This window comes from Rhamphochromis sp. 'chilingali' (genome assembly GCF_963969265.1).
Source record: "Rhamphochromis sp. 'chilingali' genome assembly, chromosome: 8".
In the NCBI taxonomy this organism is placed as follows: Eukaryota; Metazoa; Chordata; class Actinopteri; order Cichliformes; family Cichlidae; genus Rhamphochromis; species Rhamphochromis sp. 'chilingali'.
In genome coordinates this window covers 16,355,438-16,368,367 of record NC_137935.1, presented here as the reverse complement: position 1 = coordinate 16,368,367, position 12,930 = coordinate 16,355,438, and the positions used below count along the sequence as shown (strand labels likewise).

Here is a 12,930-nt window from a genome sequence, read left to right as displayed (position 1 = left end):
GAGAGAGAGACCAAAGTTGGAAGGGCTTTTTCTTTGCCGTTCTTTCTCGGCTCTGAACGTGCAAGATGGACAGATACGACGGGGAGAAGGTGTGACTTCTGGCACTGTGTATTTGACTGTGTGCGTGCACGAGTGCGTGCGTGCGTGCACGAGCTCCAGCTGTGTCACATCAGCCAGCGTGATGGGAGGAACACTGAATGCCGGCAGATTGAGGCTCTGCTCTCTCTAAGGTTTGTGCTCTCTTCCTGCGTTTGTGTTAGCCCGCGCTGCTGTTATGTAACCGTATTGATACTGATTGGATTTGACTCATTCCGTTGTTGATGAAAATATCCCGACCACATGTGCATCGACTTGTGTGTCTTTTGGTTTAATGCACATGTCATTTGAAATCAGCTGGTGGTGTTTTTGAGGACGTCTGTGTTGTGTTTGTGTTTTACCGTGGACATGGCTGCAGCGTGTTTTCACTGTGGATTAGTCAGCTGATTATTTTCAAGGTTAAATGAATAATCACACTGTATAAAAGAAACATGTATCCCCTGCACAGTTTCCCAAAGCACACGATGACATCTTGAAATGTTTTGTCCAAGCAGCACTTTGAGGAGCCTCACAGATATTCTGCTAACATGTGTGCTAAAAACAAACATTTGATTCATCGTTGAAGCCAATTTTAAGCAAAAACATGTTTGGGGAAACTATAATGGACTTCTTTGTTCTGACTTTATTTTTGTTCTGCTGCTTACAGGAACTTTTGGTGCCCCCAAAGACTTTATAACCACCCCCAAAACAAAAATGCACTCCCCCCTCTGATGCTGTGGTGAATTTATCATTGGGGTCTAATTTATCCAAGCATAACAGACACTTTTATTCATCCATTAAACGTAAATAACTGAAAATTAATAGACTTACGTCAGACAAGGTAACCGCATTATTGCCTTAATACGCCACATGCGTATTGTTTAATAATGAAAGTTTATACTACACACACTCTGTCCTCATGGCCTTTATCCCACTCTGCCTCACTTTAAATCCTCACCCTCACAGCATTTTCCTGCTCATTTCCTCCTCTCTTCATTAGTCTCATGTTAAATGCCATCCAGTATGCATATTTGATGCCTCCTTCCCTCCCTCAGTGAGGCTTTGTGAATGGAGTAATGATGATGATGTGTAAAAGACATGTGCTGGGCTACTTACATGCTGTTTTTATTTATTTAGTCAGAGGGAGCTGAAAGAGTGAATATCTGTGTGATCTTTGTTTTAAAAACAGATTCATAATTATTTGATGCGTGATTGTACAACCAAGGCAACCTTGCGTGCCTTTACTAAACATATCTGCTGTGTCTACCAAGACTCTGATTCAGGAGCTGTTTGATGAGATTGGATATTTCTCTCTCACACACATATACACAGACACACACACTTGACCTCAGTCTCGCAGTAGGAGAGATGGAGTCCTGATGTGCCAATAATCGGTTTACTTTGCTCTCTTTCTCCCCCCATTGGCGTCAGGGGAGCTCATTAGTGAGCTCTGTTACATGTCTGCAGTGTGTTTGAGCATCCACAAAGTAAGTTATGAGACGACAATAATGTGGAGCATTTGGGGGAGATTTATTGAGCAGTTTCCACGCACTGAACTCGGTACAGAAACCGCTGTTCTGGTTCAGCTACAGTTCAGGGCTGCTGCATTTACTGACCCGTGCTGAGGATCAAAAACTACACATGAAGGCTGTGTAAAGGAGATAACCTTGGAGTTTTGGAGGGAAACAGCAGCATTTTAAGTGTCATGCTTTTAATTCTCTTGTAGTGGATGTGGTGTCTCTGTACCGTTATAAACTGTCCTCCTCTGTCTCTGTAGGGGCTGCACCGAGGAGTACGAGATGAAGACCATGGAGCAGAAACCAGAACCTGAGCCTCTAGCAGCAGGATACCGACCCTCTCCTCGCCAGACCTGGCGATGGGAGAACTCACCTGTTCCTCAAGTGCTCCACCCCACTAGCATGCAGCGCTGGGCCCCCATCGGCCCCCCACCTCCTCCACTAGTACGCTCACACAAGCCCCTGATGCCAGTTCCCTACAGAGAGCCTCAGCACCTCAGCTCCAAGAGGTGAGCCTCACTTCTACACATGTGCTGCTGCCCCACTTGCACCAAGTCTTTATTTATCACTCCATTAAAATTCAGATTTTAAGGGGAAAAAAGCAAGTATAAAAAGTGTTTAAAGCCTGCAGTGTGTAGAAATGTAGAAAAGGGACAACAGCAGCTGCTTTGACTTTTTTTTCCTCATTGTACTCTTCACCTGAAAAGCTCAGTGAGTGGCCAAAGTCTTTGTTCTAGGCTAGATGTTCTAAAGCCTCATACAGACCTTGGAGGAGGTGCAGGAGTCAAATTTCCTTTAAGTAATGAATGCGAAAAGGTTGTTATGGATGTCTTTGTCCAGTGATGACAAAATCTTGTCACCTACTTCAGCTTTAACTGCGTATTGTATGAAGTTAGTGAATCCAGTCAGCATTCTTCAGCATACTATGAGGATATTTGTTCATTAAGACTTAAAGCAATAATTAATGATGGGTGTAAAAGTGTGATATGCATTGCAGTGAGCCATCTTCACAAAGGCTTCCTGTAGTAGATAGCATCCTCGTCCAAACTCCTCAATCCTCGTCGCATTTTCAGTTTTACATCACGGAGCTGTCATCATCTTACACAGTTAATTATAGAGATGAGGAGAAAACTGCTGCAGCTGTACAGGTGGCTGTAGATGAAATGTTTTATTGCATTTTAACTAAACAGTTGTTCTGCAGCTCCTTGTCTTAGTTTGTTTATGTTGTCTGATGAAAGATTTGATGTTAAATCACTGAATGAATGTTTGAGGAAAAGTGATGTCAGCTGGATGACATCATGGATAAACCGAACATGAACTGTGACTGCTCCAAGAAAACCTGCTTAGTCCTGTCATCAGGATGTTTTCTTCATACAAAAACCATAAATATGATGGAACTCCTGTGCACGGCTCCTGAAATCCTTCTATATAACATTTCACATCAGGGTTTTCCGAGGCAGATATGTGTGAAGTAACAAAAGCCCTCAGGCTAACTCGTGTGATTACTGCACCGTATAAGCCTGCCAGACGGTCGTAAACTTGTATTGATAGTAAATGATACCCTGGCATTTTGTTTCACCTAAAAAGTGGAAACAATAAAGTCTTTGTGTGGTTTTATTCCACTTAAAGAAGTTTTTTCCCCCAAAACTGTCAATACTAGTTTTTTAAACTTGAGTTGGTTCCAGGTGTTTGTCTAAAACAACACATTTTAACAAATTTCCCACGTGTGGGACTAATAAAGGTTATCTTATCTTATCTTATCTTTAAGCTGTTTTCATTGTGTTTTCAGTCTGTTTTGCTCTTTTGAGTGACACACAGACACACTAGTCCTCAGTTATTTTAAATCTCTCTTATTTGTGTTATGTATCAATCACCTCTCTGTAGTACGCTTGTTTCTCTCGATTACCCACCGTCCTTTGTGTATTTCAGGCCGGTCAGCTACCCAGAGAACCACTACAGCCTGTCTCCTGCAGGAGGCGACAGGCCCTACAGAAACCCCTCAGCCAGCTTCTCCTCTCCTCCCTCCGGCCTGGTCAGTCTCACCACGATGGGACCACCTGGAATCTCACCGGGCCCCTTTGTGCGCTACAAACCTTCACCCGACAGGTGTGTGTGGGTGTGTGGTGTTTTACTCTGCAAGCTCTCCACTGTCACTCGTTTGATCTTGATCAAACATGTCTGGTTTTACTCGTAAATGCTTTGTGTGCTGAAGGTGGAATATATTGGTTCAAATCGCAGGCTGAATAGCGCGGCACGACCAGGTCTGCAGTTAGACGTGTATGAACACACAGTCTCCCAGAGGAAGGATCTGTTGTGTGGGTGGCTCTTCCTCACACTGTGGAGGTTGATAACATCTCACCCAACCAGAAAAACTTGTTTTATTCAACCGCCACAGGGATGCAAAGCAGAAGCTGGAAATGTTCTCTGTTAGTCAGAAACGTTATATTTTTACAGCTGGGGAGTTTTATTCCAGAGTGTGTCCTTTCTGTCGTGATGTCTGAGTAGCTGTACATCTTATTTTATTTGAAAAAGGGTTTTGACCTTCCACCAATTATAACATCAGGACTGATTAAAAGAGCAGAGCAACACAAAATGCAATTTTGGTCAGAAACAGCAGGAGGATTCACAGACTTCTGTTTAGTAAGGTAGAACAGACTCGTCACCTTAAACATATGCAGCTCCAGGGACCGGGAAAATCCCTGCGAATGTGTTCACTAATGTTTCTCCTGTGGTTCATATAGATTTGGAACAGGACAGCGCCCCCTGCTGCCGTATGATCCTCACCTCGGTGTGGACCTCCTCTCCAGTGGAGAATCTTCGTCAGGCTTTACCAGTCAGGAGAGTACCATGGAGCGCAGCAAAACAGGTACAGCACCACCTTCAGAAGTAAATGTTGAACTCACTTGTATGTGTCTACTCTTATGTAACATATAATGTAAAATCTCATAAGGAGCAAAAAATGAGTTTTTTATTGGTTTGGTTTTTAAAAACAGTTAAACATCACCCTACATATTTTCATTGCTGACGTCTAAACAGAGACTTGTAAAAGTCTCACATTATTGTTTAAATGTCCTAAAAAATAGGTCTCTATCTGCTGATAAACAAGCCTTTCTGAAGCCCTAAGTAGTATGTTATTCTATCAGATTTCCCAAACATCCAATCATATGGTTGATATGCTGATAGTGCTTTTAACTCCTGCTGTCAATAGTAGTCGTATAAGATATCTATTAGCTGACCCCTGAGCAATGCGATCTTGGACTCTTTTGCAAGATTTTGGCGAAATATCTTCTTGAGGGCATCAGAGACATTATTATGTGTCTGAATTTGGACAAATCCAGAGTATGTGCAAATGAGTCCTAGCTTGTGTACCACATTATAACTTTCAGTTATAATTTATTTATTCAGTTCCATGAATTTTAACTTGTTGCTGAATGTGCTTCACTGCATATTTCCAGTGGTATTTCTGTGCGTACTTCAGCATCCCATTTCCTTTTTGTATGTAATGTAGTGGGTTTTGTTTTTTTTTACAGTTTTTACAGAATTTCTCACTTCCATTTATTCTATAGATATGTACTCTTCTTATGTGTTGTTTTCATGCTGCTTTAAAGAGTGCAGTTGTTGCTCAGACTAGAGGCTGCTGAGTGTGGTTTTGGTGTGTGGGGGGAGGTCAGTGTTTAAATGTGCTATAAGTATTTAATCCTCTTTGACAGCCGTGGACGTTCAGTGTGATTTGTTATAATCCTGAGAGTGTCTGTCTATGTGTGTGTTTGGATGCAGAGCCTCTCTGGCATGTCCCAGCGTCTCGAGGACCAGGTGGTGGAGGGGGGCAGAGGAGAATGCCCAGACAGGATGTCCCGGGGAAAGACTCTCCAAACAGACACTCGAAGGTCAGACTCAACATCAACACTGCGTCTCTCTTCTTTCCACCTTTCGCCTTTTCGCTGAGCTCCTCTGACTCTGTGTCCTCCGCAGGGTGAGACTCAGTACTCCAGCCACTCCAGCAGCAACACCCTGTCCAGTAACGCCTCGAGCAGCCACAGCGACGAGCGCTGGTTCGACGGAGGCGCACCTGGAGAGCGAGGAGGCGTGGGTTGCCTCGGTGAGCCGGCCGATCCTGACCCCGACCTCCTTAACAAGGGCGGATCCAACGATAGCGGCATCGACGCCTCGACCCACTACGGAAACGGTCGCCACAGTAACATGTCCAACAGCCAGTCCCACAAGGCCATGCACAGCTCTGCGACCTACAGTGGCATCCCGGAGCTGTCGGTGGGAAGGAGCGGCGGCAGCGGGGGGGAGGCTAAGAGACGAGAGTCTTCGCCCATTATACCAGCTGCGGCCAATCAGAACAAAGGGTACAGGACGAGGACGTTCCCTCCTCCTGGCTCCAGCGCTGATAAAATGGATGCTTTCAAGCCCAGGTAAGTGACAAACTCCTGATGAGATGCATCGCCTGCTGATCCTTTTCCTGTAAGAATGCCAGGCCCCATGGACAGTGAATAGATAAGATAAGATAAGATAACCTTTATTAGTCCCACACGTGGGAAATTTGTTTTGTCACAGAATAGAGTGAATGTTACAGTTTTAGGCTCAGATTCATGTGCTTATTAATCACTTTAGAGTGTTTTTATCAGTCTTTAGTTTATGTAGCATCATCACATGACTGAAAATGTTCAATACTAAACTAAATGTAGAGAAAAAGTAGGATTATGGCCGTCTAATCCTTGTCAAACATAAAGATCATCATGTGATCTCTTGCTCTCGTGGTTTTATAACTGTCAGGGCTGTGATATAAATCCACGCAGGGATTCAGCACACAAACCTCCACCCGCTTCGGTCACTCCGTGCTGGATTAAAGCAATCTGTGCTGAAACTCTGAGTCCCAGCAGCTCTTGTTCTGTACTCTGTGCATGCGATGTGTCACATGATGATCGAGACACGTAACCCCAAGTCCTAAAAAGCCAGAACATTGTTTAAGATGTGGATAAAAAAAGAATTCAATGATTTGGAAAGCTCATAAACCCATACTATATTCACATTAGAGCGTAGAAAACATCTGATATTTAAACTGACACATTTTACTATTTCATAAAAAAAATCACCCCTGTCTGAGCACAGGATGTGTTTCAGTTCAATTGATGCAGTCAAAATACAAATGATTTTTAAATGTTTGTCCTCATTCAAACAACAAACATGTTTCCTGTCTGTTTTCTGTAACCTTCAGGGCCTACACACCGCAGGGTTACAAAACTCCAGTGGAGAAACCACGGCCTGTCCGAGCCTCTACCGCAACGCCCACTTCAGCTAAGCTAAGCTCCACCCCTCTGTCCAGCTCCGCCCCCAAGTCATCATATGGCAAGAGCACACCAAGCGGTTGGCATGCAGAAGACTCCAACCCCTCTCCTTCAAACTCGACTACAGCATCGAGCTCCAACAGCAGCAACAGCAAGAAGTAAGAGCGACAGCCTCAGCGGATCTGCTCTGATGCTTGGTTCTTCTTCCGGGATAGAAATAATTTTTAGGCACCTCCTTTTATACCAAAATAATCATATAAATGACCTCGTACTCAAAAGGATGGTGGACATAAATGTGTGATTAACAGTGCAAATTATGTTTTAAAATTTCATATTTTTAAAGCGCTGATCAATGAAATTGAAGGCATTTGGCTTTTTGTGTCTTTATCCGTGGAGTCAAACTTGGGCCCGCACAGTGGCCATGAACTTTGTAACATCTGCCTCGTTTTCACTTTGTTACTTAAAATCACATCCACAAAACAAAGTGATCGGAACAACTTTCCAAGTCCGTATATCCATCCACCCGGGGAGCGCGTGATCGCTCCTAAACAAAGTGAAATCCTTCAACACGTGTTTGTTTTTACTCGAAACCATCCAAAGAGTTCTGACTCTCCTGTGAGTGGCAGTGGACCAACAAACACTGGAGGATACTGTAGGCAGAATAAAGTGGAACATAGTTTCTTACCGTGGAAAGAGGCAGGAAGCAGTGTTCAATAAAGGAAGACTGTATGTTTGTGTTTTGTTCTCATATCTTGTGTCTCCAGGCAGGTGGACACAAATTCAAAGAACGTGTTTGGACAACCTCGTCTGCGAGCGTCACTGAGGGACCTGCGCTCGCCACGACGGACGTACAAGAGCAGCATCGAGGACGACCTGAAGAAACTGATCATCATGGACAACCCGGGGGAGACGCCGCAGAGAGACCCTGTGAGCATTGTGCTGGTGGATGATATCCGTTTTCCTCTCATGAGCACACAGCTCTGACCTCTGACCTTTCTCCCTGCAGTCTCCCAGACGCCCCCTGCAGCGCACCTTTTCCGACGAGTCGCTGTGCAGCGGACGCAGGGACGCCGGCTTCGCCAGCTCTGAGAACCAGACGACTCCCAGCGACGTGCTGTTCACCTGCACGCTGCCCACACGCAAACACGCCGGCTCCTCCAACCACTCCAACCACATGCAGAGCAAGAAGGGTGAGTGCCTCGATTCTCCTCCCAGTGACTTGCAGCGACTAAAGCAAACCTGCTGTGATTGTGTTCAGATCATTAATCATGACTCTGCTGCCCCTCAGTGCCGCTCTCTGCATCCGAGCTCTCTCTGACCGAAGTGAGAGACAAGCTCCCCCCTCTGAGGAGGCTCGACCCCGGCATGATGCCCCTCCCTGACACAGCCAGCGGACTCGAGTGGTCCAGCCTGGTCAACGCTGCTAAGGCGTACGAAGGTGAGGGTGGATATTTCAGTATTAAATGTAACATAACCTGATTTGTGAGTGATGAGGTAACCACCATCTCTACAAGAGTCTCCCGGAAATATCGACCCCGACCTCACCCGTGCTGAGGATGGAGTCATGTCAGATCTTTGAACATTCGTCTGGCTGTTAGGAACCCTGAGCAGTCTACGTCCTCTCAGTGCTGATGTGTTTGTAGCAGCACAGCTTTCTATGTTAACTGTTATGTTTTCTGCTTTTCTTTACATGCAAAGCTGAAGTAGTGCTTTACTTAAAAAAAACAACAAAAAAAACTTCCTTATCACTCGCTAAGCTACTGCTAACTTCACTCCACTAAACCCCATAAACCCTGTTTTTTCACAGATGTTTAACTTTATTGTAACATCTGGCAGAGCAGCCACACCGATCGTTTTATTGGACCTGGAAAAAATTTTGGACTGTTAATCATTCAGTGGAGCCTCGGTGCTTAGACTCGTATATATATTTTTATATTTTTTTTGCACCCAGAGGATCGTTTTATGTGGCTGCTGGGATTTGGTTGCTTTTTACCTTCTTTTACCACTTTTTTTTTCCCAGGAAAGGTTTTTAGAGCACTCCTTTTCTTTTTGGGGATGTGCTTTACGTGGAAAAGGCTTTTTAAAAGCACGATCATGTGTTTATTTTGCAGCACAAAGAGCGGGTTCCCTGTTCTCGCTGACTGACCCGCAGCTCGGAGGTCCAGACACGAGACCGGCCGCTAGTCCAGTCCAGTTTCAGACTCCTCAGACGCCACGGACCACGCCCACACTCAGCAGGTAGGTCAGCCCCTCGGTTACAGAGATCCAGAACAACATGTTGTAAAGAAGCAGAGAGCGCCTGTAAATATTCAGGTTTTCATAAGTCACTACTGCCACCTGGTGGTAGTTTATCAGCATCTTCTTTTCAGCGTTTTCACCAGAATTAAAAGTTTGTTAACTCTGTGGCACCAGAGAGGCTGTTTGTCCTGCCAGTGAGCAGCACACTTTTATAAAAAAAAAAAAAAAGGTTTTTACTGAAGATGACGAGCTTTCGGATCCTCATAATAAAACCAGTAAAACCTGTCTGTTTACCTGCGGCGTGCACATCACAGCGGTGTTTTGTGTGTGTAATCACTGGATCCACGGTAATGAATGCCAGGTGTGTTTGTGTGTGTTACAGCGATGAGGTGCCCAACGATCTGTCCGGTCGGCTCTACCACCTGGAAGTGATGCTGAAGCAGCTGAACAATGACCTGGAGAAAGTGAGAGCCTTTTGTTTTTCTCTCTAAAGCAGGAACCCTCTGAGGTTAAAGAACCAAATAATCGATAATAAGTGACTGTGGAGTCATGTCTTCTTAAAGACTTGATTTACATGTGTTGCTGATGTTGATTTATGTTTAAAAGCTGCATCACTTTCATTATGAGGCTCACATGTATTTGTGGCTCCATGCAGATGTTATTTGGTCTTTGATAACTGAACATTGCCTTTATTTCTCCTCCTCTCTATTACAGGAGAAGCAAGATAAGGTCGTCTTACTCGCTGAGATGGCCAACCTGAGAGAGAACAACCAGCGGCTGCAGGTGGAGAGCCAGACTGCCAGCGAGCAGCTGCGCAAGTTCAGCGTGCTTCTGACCAATCTCAACAAGCCGGGCAGCGACCACGAGGCTCACTCCTTAGCCGATTCACAGAGGGAGTGACCGACAGCCAAGGAAGAGAGTGAGGTTCAGGCCAGAGGGAGGGGCTTTCAGTTCCCATGATTCCTTGCACTCACAGGGGCGGCAGATGTCACACTCAGCTTCCACTGGGCTGCCTTAAACCAGAGAGAAAAAGATGATCTGGATTTTTTTAAACCCTTCCAGTAGAGAACCTCCCTCTCTACACGCTCCCTGCTCTGAGCCTGTTTATTTTTCTAACTGACGTCTGGATATTTGTCACACGGTGTAAATACATCTGCTACTATGCCGGAGGAGCGAGCAGGAGTGGAGATCCTGACTGTTTTAGAGAACACTACATCACCTGGAGAGGCCTAATACTGTTCCTGCAGCCAATCAGCCAAAAAAATAAATAAATAAGACTGCATCTCCCAGAATGCACTAGAAGAGAGGAAGCTCTACAGACGTGGTACTGTAGATAGATACCTGTGTGGTACAATTCTCATATATCAGTTATATCGACAATGTACTGATATTGTATAAGAGACGTACTAAAGGTGTGTGTGTGTGTGTGTGTGTGTGTGTGTGTGTGTGTGTGTGTGTGTGTGTGTGTGTGTGTGTGTGTGTGTGTGTGTGTGTGTGTGGACAGCGGAGTGATGAACAAACCTGTTTACTGTAATCTGAACCCTGTGGGCCTCGTTTTCCTGCCCTCCGTTTACACGGGTGACCCGCGGCGGCCCACGGATGTGAATCAAGCCATCAGTGTGCCGAGAGCAAACGGTCGCAGAGCTCGCCAGCGTGGCGGCGTCGTATCTCCCACACAGAGCAGCGTCCTCAGCAGTGCCCGATCATCTCAGACCTGAATGAAATGATGGTTGCTTTAACCTTAAGCGGGTCCTTTGTTTGGTTTTAGTTGCAGAATTTTGAGAGTTACACTTACCTGCTTTCTGGTGAAGAGCTTATTCTGAAGTGATGTGGTTGGCGTAGCCCCACATGAGCCCAGTTTTGACCATATTGTTTATGTTTTGGGGAATAAAGCATGGCGAATAAACTTTCATTTTTACCTTTTTTATTGGACGTACCAACTGCTGTAGCTGGATTACTGTAAAACTGGAGAAATGTTTAAAAATCAGCCAACTTCTCGCTCCTGGCAGTTCTCAGAAGAGCTGGTAGTTATGAGGTGATTCGATGGCTCACACACGTCATGTTATTTTTGCTTTTGTGAAATCAAATTGCTTCCATCACATCGCTGTAACCTCTAGCCGACGTCCTTTAACAAACCTTGTGTTGTTTATGATTTCGTGTGTCGGGCAGCAGAGCGAGCCGGTTGTTGTTTTTGTGTTTTAAGACGTCACAAACTGAACTGGAGTGCATAAAGCATGTGCAACAGCCTCACCAAGAAAGTAAATAAGTGTATTTTCTCAAAGTGTTCTCAAGTCTTCATGTATTTGTGATCCAGTGAAGCTCCGTCTCCGGCTGAGCGCGCTCACAGGAAACATGTACTGTACCTGAAAGCCCGTCACATCAGGACAGATGTGCTTGTTTGAGAGGACTTTTCTTGTGTTTTATACTGCGACAGTGCTCTCAATGATACTGTGTACTGTATTTTTCATACAGAAACATATTTTTGAATGCTGGCAGTGAATAGACAGTACACCCCAACCCCCTCGCCCTGCTAAAACTGTACTGCACTCTCATCTCTCTGATAAAACAGGAGGTTTCTCTTTAACTGGATCTGTTTAAAGTTTCCACTCAGGTTCCTCAGGATGCTGTTAACAACACTCGACCGTTGGGGGGGGGGGGGTTGATGATGACAGACGTCACCCTGCTGTCTGCACCGTTGTCCCTTTAAATGTTTTTGGGCAGCAGGATGTTTCAAATTGCTGGAAGAGCCAAATAAAACCTTTTTTTTTTTTTTTGTCACTGACCCCGGAGGATAACTAACGCCTTCTTCACCCCACCCCCGCTCCTCTCTCTCTCTCTGCAGCACCCGCTTTAAACCCACCGCCTCCTTCTCTGGGTTGTTGTCATCCCAGTTTTTCCTTTGTCATTTTTTGTCTTTAAGCAGCTTCAGTCGGGTTCCTGTTAGCAGGATGTCCTCCATCCACACAGCTCTGCAGGTGTAGCTGTGATTTTAGTGTCTTCAAGTCTTAATCTTTAGTTTGCTGATGTAAAAGGGGCAAGGTTGTTTTTGTTTGTTTTTTACATATATATATAAATCTTGTTATGTATAATTTTAAGCTATTTAAAGCATACACAAGGACCCCTATTGAACAAATCCAATAATGCATTATTATAATAATAATAATGATAATTACTGGTAATATTGTGCGACCAGTTATTCTTTGTTTTTTGTTGTTAATATTTTTATAATTTATTTTTGACATGTTGGTCACTGTTGCAGACAATAGTGAAGATGAGAGGGTACTGTGTTTTCTCTTCAATTCCTCCTTCCTTTACTTTTTCCTCAAGCCTCATTGTTCCTCTTTCCATCGATGTTTCCTGCATTCAGCAGGAATAACTGAAGCAAGGGTTTGGTTTTCTTTGGGTTGTAATAACGTGTACATTTTAAAAGTGTAAATTATGTTTTCATTGTTTTATAAAAAAAAATATATTAAAAATAAGTCAAAACATTTGCTGGTTTCTGGTCTTTGAGTTTTTGAGCTGCGGTTCAAAAATAACCTTTTAGTTTCAGATTTTAGAAAACGACTGCAGGGTTGTAAGGAGTTAGTAAATTCTGTGTATGTAAAGAAAATGTTTTTCACTTAAACATGAAGCAGATTTTTGCTGCATTAACAGTACATTTGAAAAAAAATTTTGCTGTCTGTCCCCGTTTTCATTTTTAGGTTCCTGGTTAAATGAATTAATCAGTACATTTTTCATTAATAAACTGGTAAAAAACAGTCTCTCCCATCGGTGTCCGACATAAAGAACCTGAGTAAATTATTATT

The 12,930-nt window shown here is 44.2% G+C and overlaps 1 protein-coding gene across 1 annotated transcript in view; it reads left to right on the top strand.

The window, feature by feature from the left end:
• Positions 1-12,546, top strand: part of sipa1l3 (signal-induced proliferation-associated 1 like 3) — a 91,246-nt gene extending 78,700 nt beyond the window's left edge. Inside the window, exons 13-24 of the mRNA XM_080888794.1 lie at positions 1,853-2,101; positions 3,522-3,698; positions 4,334-4,458; positions 5,370-5,479; positions 5,565-6,013; positions 6,817-7,044; positions 7,651-7,813; positions 7,893-8,076; positions 8,175-8,324; positions 8,998-9,124; positions 9,507-9,588; positions 9,839-12,546. Of these exons, the coding sequence (XP_080744920.1) occupies positions 1,853-2,101; positions 3,522-3,698; positions 4,334-4,458; positions 5,370-5,479; positions 5,565-6,013; positions 6,817-7,044; positions 7,651-7,813; positions 7,893-8,076; positions 8,175-8,324; positions 8,998-9,124; positions 9,507-9,588; positions 9,839-10,024 (2,230 nt within the window). The 3' untranslated portion in view covers positions 10,025-12,546. The remainder of the gene's footprint in view (positions 1-1,852; positions 2,102-3,521; positions 3,699-4,333; positions 4,459-5,369; positions 5,480-5,564; positions 6,014-6,816; positions 7,045-7,650; positions 7,814-7,892; positions 8,077-8,174; positions 8,325-8,997; positions 9,125-9,506; positions 9,589-9,838) is intronic.
• Positions 12,547-12,930: the final 384 nt, after the last annotated feature.